The 20,797-nt window shown below is 36.2% G+C and overlaps 2 protein-coding genes across 8 annotated transcripts in view; one reads left to right on the top strand and one right to left on the bottom strand.

The window, feature by feature from the left end:
* mlt (tubulin folding cofactor E like protein mlt) overlaps positions 1-10,924 on the top strand; it is a 37,272-nt gene extending 26,348 nt beyond the window's left edge. For all 4 annotated transcript variants that reach the window (XM_067123542.1, XM_067123540.1, XM_067123539.1 and 1 more), the window contains exons 4-8: positions 1,725-1,842; positions 3,371-3,592; positions 5,584-5,738; positions 6,030-6,198; positions 6,889-10,924. In XM_067123542.1, coding sequence (XP_066979643.1) covers positions 1,725-1,842; positions 3,371-3,592; positions 5,584-5,738; positions 6,030-6,198; positions 6,889-7,047 — 823 coding nt within the window. In that variant the 3' untranslated portion in view covers positions 7,048-10,924. The remainder of the gene's footprint in view (positions 1-1,724; positions 1,843-3,370; positions 3,593-5,583; positions 5,739-6,029; positions 6,199-6,888) is intronic.
* A 2,865-nt stretch (positions 10,925-13,789) lies between these two features.
* Positions 13,790-20,797, bottom strand: part of LOC136849989 (nuclear factor related to kappa-B-binding protein) — a 29,256-nt gene continuing 22,248 nt past the window's right edge. For all 4 annotated transcript variants that reach the window (XM_067123535.1, XM_067123536.1, XM_067123537.1 and 1 more), the window contains exons 23-26: positions 20,255-20,503; positions 19,805-19,981; positions 19,208-19,421; positions 13,790-14,696 (exon numbers count right to left, since the gene is read on the bottom strand). In XM_067123535.1, the coding sequence (XP_066979636.1) occupies positions 14,584-14,696; positions 19,208-19,421; positions 19,805-19,981; positions 20,255-20,503 (753 nt within the window). In that variant the 3' untranslated portion in view covers positions 13,790-14,583. The remainder of the gene's footprint in view (positions 14,697-19,207; positions 19,422-19,804; positions 19,982-20,254; positions 20,504-20,797) is intronic.

Below are 20,797 nucleotides of genomic sequence, written 5' to 3'. Positions count from 1 at the left end.
TGAGAAGAGTAATCACTTGGAGAGTTGGTTGGATGCTGAGTAGTGGAATGGTTTAAAAAATATTGATCTTTGATGATAAGGTGCACAGTTAATTTTAGAAGTTGAGGGAAGAACTAGAGGTCTCTTGAACACCAAATTTGTGGATTGTGAAAGTACTTAACGTGGCAACAGATATCATATCAATAGGGGATGTCATTTTGATAAACTTGGCAACAGATATCATATCAATAGGGGATGTCATTTTGATATCATTTGGTATTCAGATGTTAACAGCTTGAAAATTAACCTTCACGAACTTGGCTGACTGTATTTGGTAAGATGTCTCCTTAACACCAGTGGGATATGACCACTTTCTTGAAAAGAAGGTTAGCTGATTCATAAAAAGGTTGTCCTTTTTATCAAGATACTTTTAGGAATGGGTAACACTAATATGGTAGGTGCCTTAACCATTAGGTGTCTGCCAGCCAGCTATGGCTGTCGAGGTACCTGACTAAATTGAAGCAGGATGATACCAAACTCTTGCTTTCTAGAACCTTGAAGAAAATAGTCCTTGATGCAACAGTGATTAGAGAAATGTGGTTCCAGTGGTTTAATGAAATTTAATATATAATAACTATTTAATCTGCCTGTTTTGAGTTCGGTGGCACCAAACAGTAATATGATATATATCTGTAATTTTTATATGTATCAAGATAAATATTTTGGAGACACATGCTCATGGATTTCTTAGTTCTGAAATTTTTGAAATTTTGTTTGAGAATTTGAAGGCTACAGAAGAGTGTATAAAGGGAGGCTTTGGGGTCTGCTGTAAGCAGATGACTTTGTTTTAATAGTAGAATCTAAGAAAAGGATTTTAGAAATTGTTAAAAGATGAAAGAGTCGAATGGAGAAGAGATGATTGAAAATAACTAAGTAAAACTAAGATTATGGGGACAGGAAAGTAAATGAAGTAGGAGGTGCAGTCTGGAAAATGGTCGTGTGTATACTGAGGGTGTGGTGTAGGGACAAATCTTAGAGGAATGAAAACATTCTGTTACCATGATGATGTACTTGAATTACAGGGCAGCGAGGGGAAAACAGAAGTAACTGACTGGATGAAATGGAAAAAGATGTGAAATTTAGGTAAATAAGTGTATTGTGTGATTAAACAGTGTTAAAATTATGACACATGAAAGACGTGCACTTACCTGCTCAGCAGAGACATTTGCACTTTCAAAGAAATGGAGTTTGTGAGCAAATGTGACTAAAATACTGAGAATCTTGGTAAATGTGTGCTGGGAAGCATGTATTAAAAATAAGGAAGTAACAGAGAGAGAAGTAGTACGTAGAGGCAGGAAAGTAGAGATTGATGGGCTTGCAATGAAAAGGGGAAATGAGCAATTAGTGGAGCACTAGATACGGATGAAGCAAGATGGAAAAGTAATGGGAAACCAGAAGGTCATGGAGAAAGACCATAAATGTGGACTTGGTCAAATAGGAAATCAAAGTGCACGGGATATAAGGGAGTGGAGGTGACTAGTTTCATGTTTAATGCAATCAATGGAAAATTTGGCAGAGTGATAATGGTATGATTATTGGCATGAGGTAGGTTTAAGAACCATTTTATTGTGTTAACAGTATTTCATCAGGAGAATATGGTTAATACTGTATTACAGTTAGTAAATAAGCTGTTTGAATCGTGTACGTAATTATAGACTTGACTAACTGCAGTTATTTGTTTTCAGGGTTGAAGAGCTTCATATATGTAAAAATGGGTACAAGAAGGTAGAAGCAACGAAAAAACAGTATCCCACTGTCAGTCGTGTCCACTTCAACAACAATCCAAGTTCAAATTGGACTGAGGTATTTTTGTCTGTTTCAAATACTTCACTGTTTATTGATTTTAGTTTCACTGAATCAGTTGTAGCCAGACTAAAGAGCTGGTTGTCATTCTTTTCTTTCCTTAATGGCTGCTTTGTGACCTAGGTCTGTCTATATAGAATGTGTTAATGTATTAACTATAAAACTTATTGTATATGGATGCCCTATATATATTTAATCAACAACCCATGATAAATCTTGGATTGTCCCATATCCCTGAAAATTTTGTTAGAATTTCCAATATTTTCAGCGTATTCAGTTATCGAGTTCTGGTTCTTGAGATAAGATTAGGGTAAAATGTTTTTTTTATTTTTAAAGGACAACCCATTAGCAGGTCAAGACTATTAGCTCCATGGTTTGGTTAAATTATTTTCAACAACCTTTTATATTATGTATCATTTTTGTTTGTAACATTTTTGACAGTACTTAGATTGTTAATGGAATATTAATTTAATTTTTGTATCTGAAGTGGCAAAGAATGGTACTGCTTTCTGAGTCAAATATGATCAATAAAAAAAAAAGTGTGGACGTTTCATCCTAAACTGATACACTAGCTTATCTTGAAATGCTTGCTGAAAAAATTGAAAGATTGGTGAAGGCAGAGAATTCCATTGTCTGGAAGTGAACAGTTTAACTGACTGGTCAAGTGTCTTGAGTTTACTGCAAGGCAGAAAGTATGGAGGCAGCAGAGTTGAAGTGATTCAATTTGGAGTTGGGAAATGGATCGTTCATTAGATTTAACTCTGTTTAATAGAATGGTGTAGGAAGAACCTTTATACATAGGGGAATAGTACGCTGTACGAGGATGAGTAAATCATACAAATCTAAAGCTACCGCTAAAAAAGTACAATTGTAAATCTAAAGAGACTACCTGGCTTTCCTAGTGGCAGGATTTTCCCAAGAAATCAGCTAATTTTTCTTAATTGTGTCTGATTCACAATTAAGTTAGACGTCCCCGACTTCATGTTAAAGTCTGTCTGACATGGAGACATTTTTCAGAAATGCATGACTTCCTCCTTAGTACAGAAGTCTGTAACTGATTTTTCACATTGAAAACTGTTTTTTTAACTGCTTAGTGCTTGTTTTTTTATGTAATGTAGAATCTGTACTATATAAGGCAGTCCTCGGTTAATGGCGATCCAGTTTTATGGTGCATGTCTAGTGACGAAAATCGGCAATTTTCGGCGCCGAAAATTGCCAATATCTGCTCATTGGCGCCGATAATTGGGTATTGGTGCCAATACATAGCTAACAGAGGTGCCGACAACCGAAAAACGGCGCTTTTCAGCACCGATAAGCCCGAAGATCGCCAAAAAAGTGCTGGAAATCGCTGATTTTCGGTTAGTGGCGATTTTCGGTTATCATCACACTCCCAGAACGGAACCCCCGCCGATAACCGAGGACTGCCTGTACAGTACCTGAAAAGTAACATACAGCGTGTTTAATCTACAAATGTCTCTGCTGCATACCGGGTATGGGAGCTGACTGGTTTTTTGTTTTGAACTTTCAGATTGAAGCCTTGGGGGAAATGTTCCCATGTTTGGAGGTCTTGATATTGGCTGAATGTCCACTGAGTGCCTTGTGTCGAGAGGAATTGTATTGTGAGAAGTTTCCCAACCTTAAGTACTTATCTCTCAACTGCACAAAAATTAGTGACTGGGATTCAGTTGACCTAGTTAACTGGTTCCCAAAGCTGTCTGAACTTCGATTGCAACAGTGTCCACTTTATGAGGTATGTAAGAAGTAGCACCAATTTAATGGACAGTTTAGGGGCCCAGTAAGTATTGAATTCCATAAAGTAACAGAGACTGGTACCCTAGAGCCGGTATAGCAATCTTGTGAAAATTTGTCTTGTTCTTTCATCCTTCTTTTGTCTTGTATAATATTGCAGTCTAAGTTCTTAAAAGGATCTTACAAGCTGTTAACTACAGTAATTAGAGATAACAGTAAAGGTAAACATAGTAAAGATATTAAAAAAGCACATCACTCTGGCCAAGTGAGTGTGTGTATTAGTCTGCTGATTTTATACTGAGCAGGTGGCTACTGTTTTGGTATCTTCACATTAGAAATCTAATAAACATTTCATGCAAATCTTTTATGTACCTGGGCAGTGCTTATTAAAGATATGATGCAGCAATAAACTCAAGCTTTGGTTGTTGTATATCATTGGTTGAAACTGTGAAGATATGTCATGCATTTTAACTGAGTAATACAGTTATGTTAGTCACATTTTATTAAGATATATTAACTTTAGTCACATTTTATTAAGAGATATTAACTTTATCAGAACTTGGAATAAAGTAATACACGGGGCAAATGGAATTGATTGAGTAAACTCAGACGAACAGACTGGACATTCATACGACTGCTTACAGAAGTTCTAACATAGACCAATGAACTGAAAAATTTACATGTAAAATTAGTTACTTTTCTGCATTATTAATATTGCAGCATACCTTCTTCCAATAGATGTAACATTCATAATGTAACAGATACAGTACTTCATAATGTTCCCCATTAAAGAAAATAATAAAGTATTATATGTATCATTAAGTGTTAGCAAAGAACTGGGGTATTTTAAAGTTTTAAATTCCTTCCTAAAGAATTGAAATTCTGGTAGGGACATTTAGACAAAGGCCTATGAAGTAAATGAGTGTGATATTCATTATTAAACAAAAAACTTGACAATATTCTAATTATACAGGTTCATTCATATTAAAAAATAAATGTAGCACAGCAAAAAAACACTCAAAGAATAGTGAAGCAAAAACACTGCAGCGCTAGACTAGCTCAACAGGATGCTATGTAGTGGATTACACTAGATATAAAAGATAACATTTTAATATGCAAAGTGAGCTCCTTAATACACACACACACAGTAAATGATCAGTTGAGTGAGTAAAAGACACAGAGCAGGGCGTGATGGATTATTTACCCAAGGAACAAGAAACCTACACTTATGGTTTAGACAAGCAGGTGTCAGTCAGCTTACCAGAAAATTTTATGAAGGACGAATCTGATTTTTATTTTTCTGGGCTTGGATTTATCAGTTGAGTAGAGAAATCAGATAAGTTGAAGTCTGTAAACTGAGTTGCCATTGTATTTGGGGAACTTAAAGATGTGCTTCAAGAAACAGTAGTAGTAATATCCGAGGTAGGTACATTAACCTTTATGCAACAAACTCTTGAGGGAATGTACAAAACGAGTAATGTTAGGAAGAATCACTTCAGTGAAACTATATATACATATCTGTAGCATATGAATCATCACTACAGGAATTTAAATTCTCTAGTCTCATTAAATAATTTTATAGTATTTAAATACCTGCTTCTTTGCCCTGATTGAGACTTCAGATGTATTTAATTCTCAGAACATATCATAAGAGCATGCAGTATCATTCTTCAGTCTTTTGTACACAGAGGGACAGGGATAATGAAGGTATTATTCAATGGTACTGTTGTAGTAGTAGTATAAGGATATTAGCATTAGTAAAAAGCAGTACTGTTTGTATGAAAAAAGATTAAGCAACATTTGCCTTAACAATGTCTTGGATGTCCCATTTCCTTATTGATTAACTGCTACTACCAGTAACATTTTGAGCAGTGATAGCAGGACAATATATTACATTATGGTGATGAAAATATAAAAATATTTGACTGGACAAATTTTAGTTTGCAGATTTTTTAAAGTTATTTTGAATAATAAAAATCAACTTTTTTCCAGTCATACAAAGATGAGGAAAGGCGACAGTTAACAATAGCAAGGTTGTGGAGGATTCAGAGGTTGAATGGTGGAGCTTTGATTACACCAGAGGAAAGGGAGAATGCAGAACGAGCTTTTATAAGGCATTACATGAATGAAGAGGTTCGACCAAGGAGGTAGGTTTGTATGCATCCCGTTCAGTAAATGCTGTTGCATTTTTTTATCAGTATAGTACCCTTGCATGTAAATTTTAGTAAGAGACATTCCAAGTTTTGTACGGTTACTTCTTCAAAACTACTACTGATTCACAAGAAGAAGGGCCCTTTATCAGTGTTGGTTTCATTATTTCATAATATATTCTGTATAGGCCTTTTAAATTATGAATTATTACTTCATTATTTTGTTGTTTTATTTCATGGAATTTTGCTCTGTCCTTCAAAAATTCAAGAAACTATTCCTGTTTGTAGGTATGATGAACTTATTCATCAACATGGTGAATTGGACCCATTAGTTGAAGTAAGTTTGCAGCCTGAAAAGGAGGTTGATGTAACCGTTAGGTATAATGACACAGTCCTTCACAAGAAGTTAAGTGTATATTCACGGGTATTAGATCTGAAGAAGGAACTTGAACCAGAGGTAAGGATTTGGAATTTGAAAGTCTAAAGTAAAGGTTTGTTGTAAATGTGCGAAATATGTCTCGAATAATTTTTTGTTCGTGTCAGTATTAGTGTGTAATTTTGTGTTGCTTTCAGCATTTCTTTTCATTAGAATGTATTTTGAAATGAATTAACTCCTGTGAGAATAAAAACCTTCATCTTTTATATGGAATACCTTTGTTGAAAGCTGGGGTGGTTGTTGGAAATTGGTAACAAGTTGGTTAGCTTGGAGCAAGCAAATGAGGCAGTTAGGGATTCACCCTGCCACTCAATAAGCAGTACAACTTCTCCTTTGGCCACACTGTTGAGCAAACAAATTGAAGCATACTCTCCACCATGGCTTTTGTTGTTGAAGGGAATTTTCAATGTAATTTGCATTTTTCCTGAAATGTTAACTCATAATCTTGCATCTAGCCAACTCTGCAGTTGCCTTGTACCCAGAGAAGTGATGTTACTTACCAAGTGGAAGGGTGAGATCCCCACCCCCTCACTTTCTTGCCACAACTTACCACCTTGCTATCAAGCTTCAATGACTGGACAAGCTTTAACCAATAGCATTCCATATAAAAAGACGTCAGGTTGGTATTCATAAGAAAAATTCAAATTATCTTCACAATTTTCTCTTATTTATTTTCTAAGCATTTGCTAATGTCAGTACTTGACTTTTCAGATTGGGTTACCAGCTAATAAGATGAGAGTATTTTATCACGATAAAGGAGTCGAATTTGGCGTGGCATACACTCCAGAGGAATTGAAGATCAATAGCAAACAGCTATACACAAAAAATGTCCGTTCGGGTGACGAGTTCATCATCTACTCCAAGGTTTAACCTTAGTGGGGAGAGGTGCTGGGTATCTTGTGACTTCTTCATGCAGCCAGCATAAATACCTGCAACATTTGAACAGTAACATCCTATACCAATTATATCTGTAAGATTTTGTATTATAACAATTTTACTGATGAAAGTATGTAGTTATGATATGCAAGCTATAACAGTGTGGTTTCATTCCAGGTATCTTTGGGGTCCATTAGTTCATTGGAATGTGCATTCTAATTGCCGTGAAAGTATTATGCTAATGGGGAAAAACAAGGTGTAGAAATAGAGCCATGAGGCTTTGAATGTGATGATTATGATTCTGTAATTTTCATAGCGAGGCCAGAAGTGAAGAGGCATGTTCTTGCCAGTCACCCCAAAAAATACAGGATGAGATTTTGGTATTAAAAGTTTTGCATGTTGCACTTTAATAGAGAAATACTATTACTCAGGTTAAAACTTCATAATTGCAAGTATGTTGTGTTGCTGGCAGCTTAGAAAGTCCCCCTGTGGTGGGGCTTTTGTTTTAAATGGAGACTGCTTGATGTTCGTTTAATAGCGAGAATTGTTCCAGTTGCATAATTGCTGACAGTCCCTTGTTGAGGTAAACAGTTGCTTCCAAAGCACTTTATATTAGAATTAAAGGGAATAACTTTATGAAGAATGGTTATTAGCTTCAGATTTCTTTTGGAATGGCGATTGTAGCTACTGGTATTACTTATGAAACATGTAGCTGCAGTATTTGCAATAAAACAGTATCAGTGTGGCTCTTTGTGAAATATTGTCAGTCTGTTATTTGTCAGTTTTTATGAAAACATAATGAAGAAAACATAATAATGCCATATAATTAAGTGGACTGGAGATTAACAGCTTGAATTTCTTTTTACTATACTCTGATGGAATTAACTTATCACACGCTAATTTCATTAAGTGGACACCTTTTTAGACTAAAATGCCATTCCGTAGAAGTATTCACTACATTTTTTTTTCTACAGTTGCACAAAAAAATATGCATTGTGAATAGTAACATCTGTACAGTGAACAAATCTCCTGCCACTAGGCCTAGTTCTGTTTGCAGATCCAGTAGTAACCATCTTGCGAAAACATTTGGAACAAGACTCGAATGTAAAACTTGCACCAGCTGTTTTTCTGTTAACAGTTTACAGAAAAGCTGAAGATTTCTATACAGTAAGTTTCATTTGACAGAAAACTATATAGCAATCAAGCTGTAATATTTTCTTAATTCCCAATGTGGATTTATGGGAATTAGGAATGTTTCCTCGTGAGGAAATTTATGTATAATACAGTTTTATGTATATTGGGTGATTGTACATTAATGATAAAATGACCTTAAATAGAAATGAAAAAGCCTTGTGATCTTAAAATGTAAAATGCTTAACTAATGTATCCCAGTGGAGATTAGTTCTAAAGTGGTTGTCCTTTACAAATGTTGTGACACTTTTTACGTATGCATTAGTTTTTTTTTTTTTTTTTCAGATTGTAGGACATTGCCCACATGTTAGAAAGTGACAGAATATTTTGTTCAGGATTAATCTGTTTAATACATACAAAAAATGCAGTATATAGAATTTGCAGTTTCCAAGTATATTAGAAAAATGCTTGAATTTGAAATACTGTGTTTGAAATCTAGAACTTTAGATTCCTTGACATTTGGACTTCAAAAGAAAATCGTTAACAAAAGTAAGTACCGAAATGTAGCTTTTTAGAATTTTTAACAATTTTTTAACTGTAACGCTGGACAAATGTGCATACTATTTCAAGCTCAGTTTAGCATTCTTTGACGAGTTTTCTCAGAAGCTTGCCATTTTCAACTGTTCATAGTACTCTTGCACACACAATTATTGTCTTAAATGATTACAATGCTTTCTCTGGAGTACAGTAGCATACTGAAATTCTCAACACTGGCAACTAGTACTGCATATTTTAACATAGTAGCTTAATAGCTATTTTACATAGTAAAATTTTTCTTCAGTCTTTGACTTGTCAAATTCACTTATTTGAATGAAACTGCTGCCTCAAAGTAGTTTTATCTTTGTCGATAAAAACCGAGGTGTGATTTTGGTTAGTGGCTTTATAGAGCAGTTTTACATGGTACTCTGGTTTAACTGCAAATTGAATTTCATGTAAGGGTTAAATAGTGATGCAAATGCTTGTCAGTGCAAGTTGGTAATTTTATTGCTTTTCAACAAATTTCAGTTTGCTTTTTAGGAATATTTAAACAATTCCACTCAGTTTTTACATTGGACGCAACGGTACTTTTCAAGTCGCGAACTGTACCCAACTTAAGGAAACTCAACTTTTGGGAGGAAATATACTAAAAAATTTGTCACAAAAATATCATATATGCACATTAATCATTTGTCATAGTTTTGTATATGATCTCATTTTTTCGTAAGCTTGTGGTTTGATTGTGAGGTATTTTTTTGTGTGGAATTTATTGCGCTTTGCTAATGCAGAGAAGTGGCGTGGGTTGACATAGAAATGGCTGGTTGTTTGGTTTGATAAACTTAGATGGCTAGGCTTTAATCTTCAATTTGAACTGATCAGTTTAAATATGTTTAACTACCTCACAAAACAGATGTGACAGAATTAAATGCTTGATTTCTTAATTGAATTTGACAGTATTGAAATTTTGTACCTTTTGGAATTTTGAAATATTTGTGAATTCATATTTTTTACCATTATGAAGGTTTTGATAAAAAGCTTTTTTTTATTACCAAAGATTTATCTAGAGAACTATATAGTAATGATGTACCTGTGTCAAGTTGTTGAGTGCATAAGATATTTCAAAGAAATAAATTAGCACTTCACTAGAAATATAAATTCATTTTAGAAAGATTTTAAGGCTTGGTTTGTGATAGTTTGGTTAGCTGCGTTCAACACAGCAACTAAATGCGAGTCTAGTGTGAAGGTTAAGTGGTTGCTGTCTTAGGAAGCCACTCTTGTTCAAAGCCAAAACTGATCAGTACTCATTCCTTAAAGGCATTTAAATAATCCAGAAAGATATGTACAATGCCATTTTATTTACTAACCATTTTCTTGACTTTTCTCCAAGTTTTTGTCCATAGTTTTGGGTGGGTGAGCCCAGTGTGAATGTGGAATGTTAATTCAGACTCCTACATTGTGAGTACAGCATTGCCATATGAACTTGATGCTAAGAAGGCACTGTATTTAAACTTTACAGCTGAACTTATAATTTATAACTTATATAAATTACTAGAACTTTTATATTATTGACAGATAGCTATTGTACTTTTGACACTGGGAGTGCCAATAATTTTCTGTACATGTTTTTGTTTGATATGTTGATTGAGATTTTTCTGTTGTTTTCATCTAATGTTCCTTTTTTGTATATAGATTATTTTATTTTGTATATTCAAAGATAAGTATTTGAAGATGTGGTTTTAGTGTATTATCATGTGGGCATTTTTAGTTGTATTAACAGTACCACAGATTGTGAAAATATTCTACAAGTATTAACACCAATCCAGCATTCTAAACACACTTGTATGTGTTGCAAGTACTCAAATGCAAGGAAATGATTGTATGTTACTAAAGTATTAACATGCAAGTGCTGAAATATTTTTTATCCCAAGATATAGCATTATTTAAGAACAGTTTTACTTTGAATGTGAAAGTGCAGCTGTTACTTTGATTTCACGAAAAGAGAGAAAGACTTGCACACACCGTTTAGGAAATGGTATGTATGCTTAATTATTAAGACAACATCAGTTTCAGCAGTACTGCAGAAGTAATCAGTTTATTGTTGCCTTTGTGTTTAACAATGTTCCCCCATGATAGATTTTATAAATTTAATGTCTGTAAACATGTTCATACTAAAAACTTTACAAAATAAATAATAGGTTTCTAACTGTTCTTTTTTTTATTTTAACCACAGTATTATAGCTGTAATTACTGACCCATGCATATTCAGGAAGACTGAAATATTAACCTCAAATCAGATCTGCCTGTTGAGTGCTGAATGGCCTCCCAAGCCCCAATGCTGTGCTGTGTGGCCCTATTTTCATACATTCATTCATACCTGTACTTGCTGAAAAACTTGTAGGTTCTTGTAAGTAAGAATTCTTAGCAAGATGGATAAACAGTTATTTGGATGTGTGCATACTGAAGATTGGTGCCAGGAAGGTTTCTTGGCCAAATGAAGGAATGATGTAACTTCCTAATCTGATGCCAGGAGAAAAAGATTGAGAGTTTATGCCAGTAAGCTGCAATTGGCTGGATTTCCTGACCCCAAAGTTCTGACTAGAAACCTGGGGAGGATCCAGGAATTGGTTCTTCAGCTCATTTTGCTAACATAACATCAATGGTAAAGCCAAAATGTGTTAAGTACCTAACATTAACATGAAAACAAAAGTTTAAGTCCCTATCCACCTGGGGAAGAAAAATAATACCTTACCCAGCAAGATACAGTATAAGAATTGATTTCAACTCCTGTACATATTCCTGTGTATTTCAGGCTATACAGAGAGAGGATGTGGTGGAATATGTCCCCCAGAATGGAGGAGAATGCCTGCTTTCCAACAACCAGTAAGTGTAAAAATATAAAATAAAACTATATTTTAGTTAAAGTACCTGAAAGTTTATCTGACTCTTGTCCAGGGACAATCCAAGCAAAATTATGGTCATCAAATAACATAAGTTCCTACTGAAGTGACTAGGTGTCACTGCCTTCACAAACTGAACCCTGAAAGTATTTTCTTAGATCTCCCGAGTCGTTTCTTTACTGCAATTTTTACTATCAATTATGGTGATATAAACTGTTATTCTTAAGCAAATCACAAAAATAAAGTAAGCGCATATTCTTTATAAAACAGAAATCAATCATGCTGAGATAATTCTGATTTTGTTTCTTTATTTCTTTTTACCTGTTCTTCCCTGTTGTGAAGCATGCTTGGTGGTGTTTAATTAATCACCTAACTTTCATGTTGTATGCTACTGAAGCTAAGAAAATATAATCAAGAGTATGTACTCTTTTCATGGTAATTCAAAAGTATATACTACACACAATTTCAATTACCTGCATGCACTTTGATACATCATACAGTAAAATTCTTTGTAAGAAAGTTCTAATTCAAAATAATATAGGTACATATACAAGGCAATTCATCAATTTGTTACTGATAACAGAAAAATATCACCAAAAATACAGTAAAGATACTATACACATCAATAAAAACTAAACAAAATTAAATAAAAAATGGTCAAGTCTCCCATGAAGTCACTGAGAACTTCTGTTAGAGAATCATTAATTTGCATGGATTTTACCTGGGCAAGTTTAGAGTAAATTTTAGGTACATGACATGAAATTTTCTTATTTTATTCATTTGCATAACTCTCAATAACTGTAATATGCATAAAAGAAAATATAAAAATACAATTTTACATGACTGTAATTTAAGACTACCAGAAGACAGGGAGAGAGAGAGTACAACCGCTATTCCTGGACCAACTTCCCAGACTACCAGAAGACAGGGAGAGAGAGAGTACAACCGCTATTCCTGGACCAACTTCCCACATAAGTAATGAAAGCAAAACTAGGGCTTCTCCTTGAAGGAAAGAAGACACTAGTCTTGAAATATAGTCTCAGTTCACATAAAAATGCAATCCAGAATCAAAACTCCTTCAGCAAGTACATACTAACACATCCTGGCACTCCTGCTACATAAAGGGCAAAAATGGAATGAATAATTTGTTTAATAAACAAAAAGTAAAAACCGTGGTATAATAATAATACACTATAAGTAAAAGTATTGTACTATAAAAAAAAAGTCAAGCCCACAAATAAAATAGGAATGAAGACTGAATTATTACATTATACACACAAGTAATTTAATTACTCATATGGACTCTGACATCAGTGTACGCTTACTCCACAACTGGCCGATGTTCTATCCCGACAACAGCAAAATGAATCTTCTTACAGTGGGTTTCTGGTATAGTGGCCCCCATAACTGTAGTTGGCTACTGTACATGTCACTATGTTCATTGTCAACAAAACGTAGCAACTGTAACTTGCACTTCCTTCCCTAAACAAGGTATGCTCATCATCCATACAGAAACTAAAATAAAACCAAACATATAAAAGATGACGAATAAATATAAATGCATCCAAAAAGCTATGGAAATTAGCAATTACAAATCTCTGTTACTGTTTTTTCATCATTTTCTCTTTACAGGAAATGAAACTAGAACCTCAAGAGAATTCTATGATGATGATTCATGTTCCTATTAGCATCACTATTTCTGGTTAGCTTAAACCGACTACAGGTACCTGTAAGCTGAGTGCCTCAGGGAAAGCAGCGCCACCAGTTAACTAATGAGGTGGAGTTTTTGTTTCCAGTTTTGTTGATAAAATCAGGGCAATCACTTTTTCATCAGGTTTTAAATGAAGCACATTCAAATTACACATCAGGGTGGTTTGTCGGTATCAAGAGGCTTTACAATATCAAGAAGTCTTTACAATGGGAATTTCACATATAACCTCTTGTTATTCATGCTGTAACTGTGACTGCCAATTGCAATGAAGCACTGCTCTTGGTAATTACTGTGCTACTCTCTTTCTTTTCCAGAAAAAGTTAGGTTAGCTTGAAAATGCAAGAGAACCTCTTCAACATGATATTCATACACAATGCTCAAATTAAAATCCTTCCTTTCCAAAATGATAACTTCATACTAAATTGAGTCTCGCTAAAAGGGCTTCCTAAACAAAGTCGCGTTAGTAATATATTTCATATATTACTTGTCAAGTACATGACCATTAAAACATGTATACAATTACAATAGCTTGTATAAAATAATTAAATTTTCTAATATTCACAAAAACTTTGTCTAGATGACTATCACAGGTTATTTTCTTTCATGAAATGTTCAAGGTACAAAGTACCTCACTCATGATTTTTCAGGAAATTTCAGTTTTGTTGGTTTCTTTCACGTCATTAATTTTGTGAAGAAGTTGTGAAACTTCAAAACTGTCAGTTACAAATATATAGCTTACTTTCACATAAAAATTCAAAGGCAACTATGAGTTTTCCTTTTCATAATCTTTTATGTAGCCATTATAAAAATTCAAATCCAATACCATTACGGGAAACACAAATTGTGGATCATACATTAAGTACTTAGCAATTTCTAAATTTACAAGGTGTCTCTTAAAATAAGACTCTGTCCTTAGCAATGGACACAGTTTACATTCAAGTATTTCAACACTCAACAACTGTTCAATAATCACAACCACAACTTTTACCAAGGATACATCAACTTTTAACTGGGCTACAAATATATTTTTTTATGAAAATAACTCATCACTGCCTCTTATAAATAAATAAATTACTACATACTGTATTTGATATAAAAATTTCTGAGGAGGAATCTTAGTTAACCCTATTTCTGGGCAAACACAGGTTCTTCCTTTCATAAATGAACATAGAAATGCAATGGACATTTAAAAGAGGGATCTTGTACAGCAATTGCAAGGACTTTCCCTTTGGCCAAACTATATACAGACAAAATCTACGATTTTGGGAGCTCATGTGTACCCTGTTGATTGGCAGTTACAGTTGTAGTTACTGGTGTAGCCCCTCTGACTGCTGCTGGCGAAACTATACGTGCTAACACAGGCTTTCCTGTAATTCAAATTACATGAATTATTAAAACAGCAGCACACAAAATGTAGGTACCTTACATAATAGAAAAAAATATTGAATTTTTATAACACCAAAGTTTTTAAACACAAACCCAGTGTCTCAAATGTCCTCAGACAACTGTTGCTGAAGAGAGGTTAGTTTCATGATGCACACACCATCTACACCTTACTCACTTTCTGTGTAGCCTGTAAACAAATCTGATACCTCTAAGGCCTCAGGAACTTGGGATCTGAGAGCAAAGCACAACAAATAAATTTCCTAAAACTGAAGGCAGTTTTTTGTCTTCAAGCCTTCTCTACTTTCAATATCATTTGTCTATGTCTCATTATTAGGGGGGTTACAAAGCTACAGTCTTTGCTGTCTAGCTGTTTTCATCTTTCTTTTGGAGGAAGAGACAGTATACAACGTCTTTCAAAATTTATCCTGTTCAGAACTACTGCTCCTCAATCCTGATGCCAGAAACTTGGAAGACTAAAAGGATTTTGACAAAGGAAAAATCTATTTCTGGAGAGGGGCCCGTGTCACCCGGTGAAATAGTCCATTCAGCACTTATTTCTAGGTAATTCCGTTGCTAGATACCAGAGAAAGCTAAATGAAATGCTGGAGTTACTACCCCCAGAGCGAGCTCCACTAGATGGAGTCGTGTATGGAAAAGGGTGAACTACAAAAACACGGAACCTTATCCTATAGAGATTCCCAATGTCAAAAGTCCCAACGAGAGAGGTGCCGATACAAGCCCATGCACTACTCGCGGACTGTATACAAGGCAACACTAGCCGCATTCCATGTTAGCACCCACCTCACTAGAATGAAGTTTATCAAGGGAGGAGAGAATGAAGAACAGGGTGGGTCACGGGTGACACGGGCCCCTCTCCAGAAATAGATTTTTCCTTTGTCAAAATACTTTTTCTGGATCAGGTCCGTGTCACCCGGTGAAATAGTAACAGAGAAATAAACATCATTCTTATGCTATTAAACACTTAAATAGAAACGTTGAAAACTAGAAGAATTCTACCCTGAACATTAGTAAGGTCCTCTAAGTTCATGTAATGAAAATAATGTAAGTGGTCACCGTCTAAGATCATGAGCTTAGAATAGCACCTGAATAGGCTTGTATTAAGAAAATACTTCCTGCCTAATAGCAGACCCAATGACAGTGCCCCCCCCTTTTTTAAAGGAGAGGACCTGACAAAATTGCGAGGGCCTGTCTAAAAAAAGCCTGAAAGGAGAAAACTGGACACAGAAACAGACCTTGTAAAAGGGGAGTACTTTCCAAGGTGACCACCGAAAATGAGGACCTTCAATTGAGGATAGAAAGTTAGGGTGAGGAATTCACAACACTACCCCTGATGAGGGGAAACCAAACTGATTGGTTCCGCCAGACAGGGCAGACAGTACAGGAAAACTAACACTAGAAGCTAAGCTGATTAAAAATTTTTGGGACTTCCTTAACAAGGAAAGGTAAGAACAAGATGATTGTTGGTTACCGAAGCTAACTCCGATACATTACTCAAAAACCAGGAAACCGAATGTGGACGGAGTACTGTTCTTAGATGAACACAGACCTTAGGGATGAAAGTTAAGGGCCTGTGAGTCTGGTTCCAACAAAACACTTTCCTCGAGGCCAATGCGCGCATCAGTACTGTAGCTTCAAAACTATGTGAAGAGTGCTAGTTACTTAACTGCAGAACCATACTGCAGTAGAGTAGGATCCCTTAACTGATTTCAGGAAAACAGTAATAACAGGACCAATATCAGTTTCCTCCTAAACTGTAAGATTCACAAAGACCACAAAGCCAGGACATCAGAGTTTGAGGGGCTGACGAGGCTGAGTTTATACCAGACGGGACAGCTTGATAGTTGTGGCTGAATTGGGTTGCAAACAGACCTACTTCCAGGCCCAGGAAAAGGTCACAAGGCTACCTGAATGACGCTCCGTCTAAGGACTATTCCGACACCAGGGGGGAGGCCCTGGATAGGGAAAAAGCAGTGACCTTTTGGACCCCTACGAGAAGGGTGGTAGACAGAAGCACCTGCGTCTGTTGGTTATGGAGAAGAATGAACCATAACCTGAACAAGCAGTCGAGCCCAAAACCACTTGTTTACGCCAGCGCAGTATTGCTGTTTTGTTCAGAACCAGCCTAAAAGGAAACCTCTTGGGGGAAGAAGTTTCCCAAGGACAAGAAGACTGTCACTGCCCTCCAAAGCGTTGATATGGAACTGCGGGAACGTGACCGACTAAGTACCATGTACTTCATTGGGCCAAAAAAAATATCCACCTCACCCGCCCAGAGAGGTGACGGTGTGGAATACTGAGGCCGGAGGGGGAAAGCTGGAGAGGAACTGACCGGTAAGCACTTGACAGTTGTGCAAGGCCGAGGCCACTATTCAAGCAGGAGGAATCAAGGAGACACGCCCTGACTCCACCATACCCGGTCATAAACTCCAGCTTTGACTTCAGAAGGAGAACTGTCACTGAAGCAAACTGGAGAAAACCGGGACCTTTTCTTGGGCACGGGAGAGGTATGCTTGAGATGATGAAATGATAGGATGTCCTTGCTATCTCTTTCCGCTCGTAGCCTAAACGCTCAACAACACTTCTTGTAATGAAGCCACGATAAAAAGCGAATGGGCCCGAGGGGGTAGCTCGTAGCTTAAACGCTAAACATCACTCCCGTAATGAAGCCATGATAAAGGCTAATGGGCTCGAGTGGGTAGCTCGTAGCCTAAACGCTAAACATCACTTCCGTAATAAAAATCACTCGTAATGAAGCCATGATAAAAAGCGAATGGGCCCGAGGGGGTAGCTCGTAGCCCTCAAACGCTTAAACAGCACTTCTCGTAGTAAATGGGTACAGAACAAACAAAAATTAATCAAACCCACTAAAGTTAGGGATCATTAAAGGTAAAATATCCCAAATAAAAGGGATACAAATAAAAACACAAAACAAACATGCCGACCCAAGACCAAGAGAGGTCAAGAGACGACGTGAGAGGAGATCGAGACGGCGTATAAATCCCTTTAATTATTAAACTAAAGGAAAATAAGAAGCCTCAATCGCCTAAAAACAACAAAACACTGGTACTCAAGTAATTGAAGAAGAACTTGCCAGGATGCCATAAAAATCCAAAATAGAGCACAAAATAAGGATCACAACGAAATTACGTGTGAACAAAAAAACGTGCTAAAATGGAATGTGGCTAGTGTTGCCTTGTATACAGTCCGCGAGTAGTGCATGGGCTTGTATCAGCACCTCTCTCGTTGGGACTTTTGACATTGGGAATCTCTATAGGATAAGGTTCCGTGTTTTTGTAGTTCACCGTTTTTTCCATACACGACTCCATCTAGTGGAGCTCGCTCTGGGGTAGTAACTCCAGCATTTCATTTAGCTTTCTCTGGTATCTAGCAACGGAATTACCTAGAAATAAGTGCTGAATGGACTATTTCACCGGTGACACGGGGACCCCGATCCAGAAATGAATTTATGAAGAGCTGGGACCATTTAGGAGCTCATGCCTTTCTGCCACATTATAGTCTCATAAGAAAAGTCCTAAACAAGGAGTGGAGTTAAAGACTCTTTTGATGACAAATGGCACAAACTGGCCTTGGCAAGAGTGTCACCAAACCCCCTCAATTCTTCTCACAGAGATTCTCAGGATCCTGCTCAAGTGGGACAAACTGTCAAACCCACTTCCAGATGTTTCAACAGAACTTGAAATCCTTGACCTTCCAGCAGTCTTTGTTCCAGACTTTGTTTTGCTTCTGAGGCAACAGACAAAAAAATTTCATTTTCAGTAATTAAAGGATGTTGGCAGGCACTATCTCAGGTTTTCAAGGGACAAAGTATAGATCTTGCAACATTTCCAGATGGACGTTCCCCCAAGATCAGTGAGGAATCATAGTTGGAATCTATCTCTATTTCTACTGGCTTTCACCCAAGAAAAAAAAGGTGTTAGTGGATGCATGCAATGTCTAGCAAGGTTATAAATTCTGAAAATTAGGATTACACTTTTTTTTTAACTTTAGATTTCATGGCTGAAACTAATCGTCCAGCAAGCAACCTCAGCTCACAGTTCCTTTTGCTATTCCTTGTCTAATGATGGATGCAAGTAATGACAATGATTTCCTTCTCTGCCAGATAAGGAATATTAAGCTTACAGTCAAAGAACTAAGGATTTCAGGAAAGGTAAAGGATGATTATTTTTATCAACAGTTATGATAAAAAATTAGGTCACATGAACCCTACCCTCTTCAAGTTCAAACCATCTGCTAAAGGTTAGTCACTAAAGGACTAAAAGGAGAGAAGAATGTCGTAGGAAAAAGGAAAGCCCCCTTAGCAATTCAGCCAGTACATACAGTACATTCGAATACATCAGAGGTTGTACCGGAAATAGTCAGAGTAAAAACATTTGACAAAAATGAAAAAGAAAACCTACTATAGCACATATAAGACAACTGCAGTGAAAATTGCTTTCAGAACTTTACTAACCTCTCTGCTGTTGAGTAACCTGAGAAGCTGGGATAACCTTCAGAGTCTGGAAAGCTTGTACGCCTTTTAAATTCAAGTGTGACCCCTGAAGAGCTGCAGCTGGTAAAACAATCTGCTGACCCCCAGTCCCACTTGCAACAACAACTGCTCCTTGACTGGCAGCTGCCTGTGTTGCTGCTGAGCCTCCTTTAAGACTTCCACCAGTCAACATAACCTGATGAGCAGAGTAACTTTCAGATGCAAAATCTGGCATATTTGCACATTTTTGCAAATGCAGCTTGGTTATCCTTCAAGTAAATACAGAAAATTAATTGTAGTACTATGGAAACTGTAAAGGGTGGGTGCATTTGCATTGTCACTAGATTTTGTTCATTTCATCAACAATCAGTTCATGCCAAATAGAATTTATGATGATGCAGTCAATACCATGAAGACCAGATCTAAGGTTTACATCTAGACAGTTGATTTCATGAAGGAAAATCACTTTCATGATAAGACAGCATCAAAAATGACTCCCATAATAATTGTCTAAAAAATTCTAATAACAGTTTTAGTAGCACAAGAAACATGTAATAATCGTACATAAAAAATACAAACCTGCTGTAGCTGTTGCTGTGCAAAAGGTTTCGATGTCAACAACACTTGCTTTCCACCAATGGTTATCAGGTTACCTGTAGCCGTGGATGTTCCAGCAACAACAGCACCACTGACAGATGGCTGGACCAGCCTTATTCCGCCACTAGATAAGACAGGTTTCCCAGCAACACCCAATCCCTGTTAAGCATAAACAGAAATACTTCTGAATAAATACACAAAGTAAAGCCTTTCAAAGAAACATGGAAAACACTGAAAAAAGTATAAATTGCAATATCCCAACCAATTAAAAAAAAAGTCAAGCTTGTAAAATAAGTATCACTAATGAGCGATAGTTTTTCCAGTTTTTAGCATATAAAATTGAGAAACCAATTGGGACATGGTAACTTAAGCCAACTCAGACAAAACTTTCTAAACTATTACCATTGTCTGATAGAACAGAAACTCATTTACCTGAACAATAGTCTTTTGTTGCTGACCCACAGAAAAGAATCTCGCCTGAGAAGTTGTTGCGGGAGCAGACGAAATCGGGGCACTAACTACCTGAGTAGTATTATTGTTTATGGATGGAGTGGTAGTTGTGCTACTCGTTGTGGTAGTTATTGACCCTTGGCTCGTCTGGACAACATGCCCTCCTGGCTGCAGTGTTTGAATTGTTTGAACTACTTGGGTCTTATTGCCTGTTCCATCAATTTTGTTAGCCTAAAATATAAAACAATTCAACATCTATTAACTGTTGAATTGATTAAATAAAAAAATTTTCTCCCACATTTCCTTCAAAAATATGTGATAAGGTAAAGCCTCGTTTATCAGTTTTTATTGCATGTGCACTTTGCCCTTTTATTAAAAAGGCAAAAGGTACAGGTATTTCCCAATTTGCAATGGGGTTAGGTTACAAAAACCCCATTGTTTCTTAAAAGAAAGAAAAAAAAAATGAAACTAGCCTAGCCTACACTAGGATATAATTTATACATATACAATAGCCTAGCCTACATG

Source organism: Macrobrachium rosenbergii, chromosome 21 (genome assembly GCF_040412425.1).
Source record: "Macrobrachium rosenbergii isolate ZJJX-2024 chromosome 21, ASM4041242v1, whole genome shotgun sequence".
Classification (NCBI taxonomy): domain Eukaryota; kingdom Metazoa; phylum Arthropoda; class Malacostraca; order Decapoda; family Palaemonidae; genus Macrobrachium; species Macrobrachium rosenbergii.
Note: the sequence above shows the minus strand (reverse complement) of the source record. Positions and strands in the feature narration are given on the sequence as shown.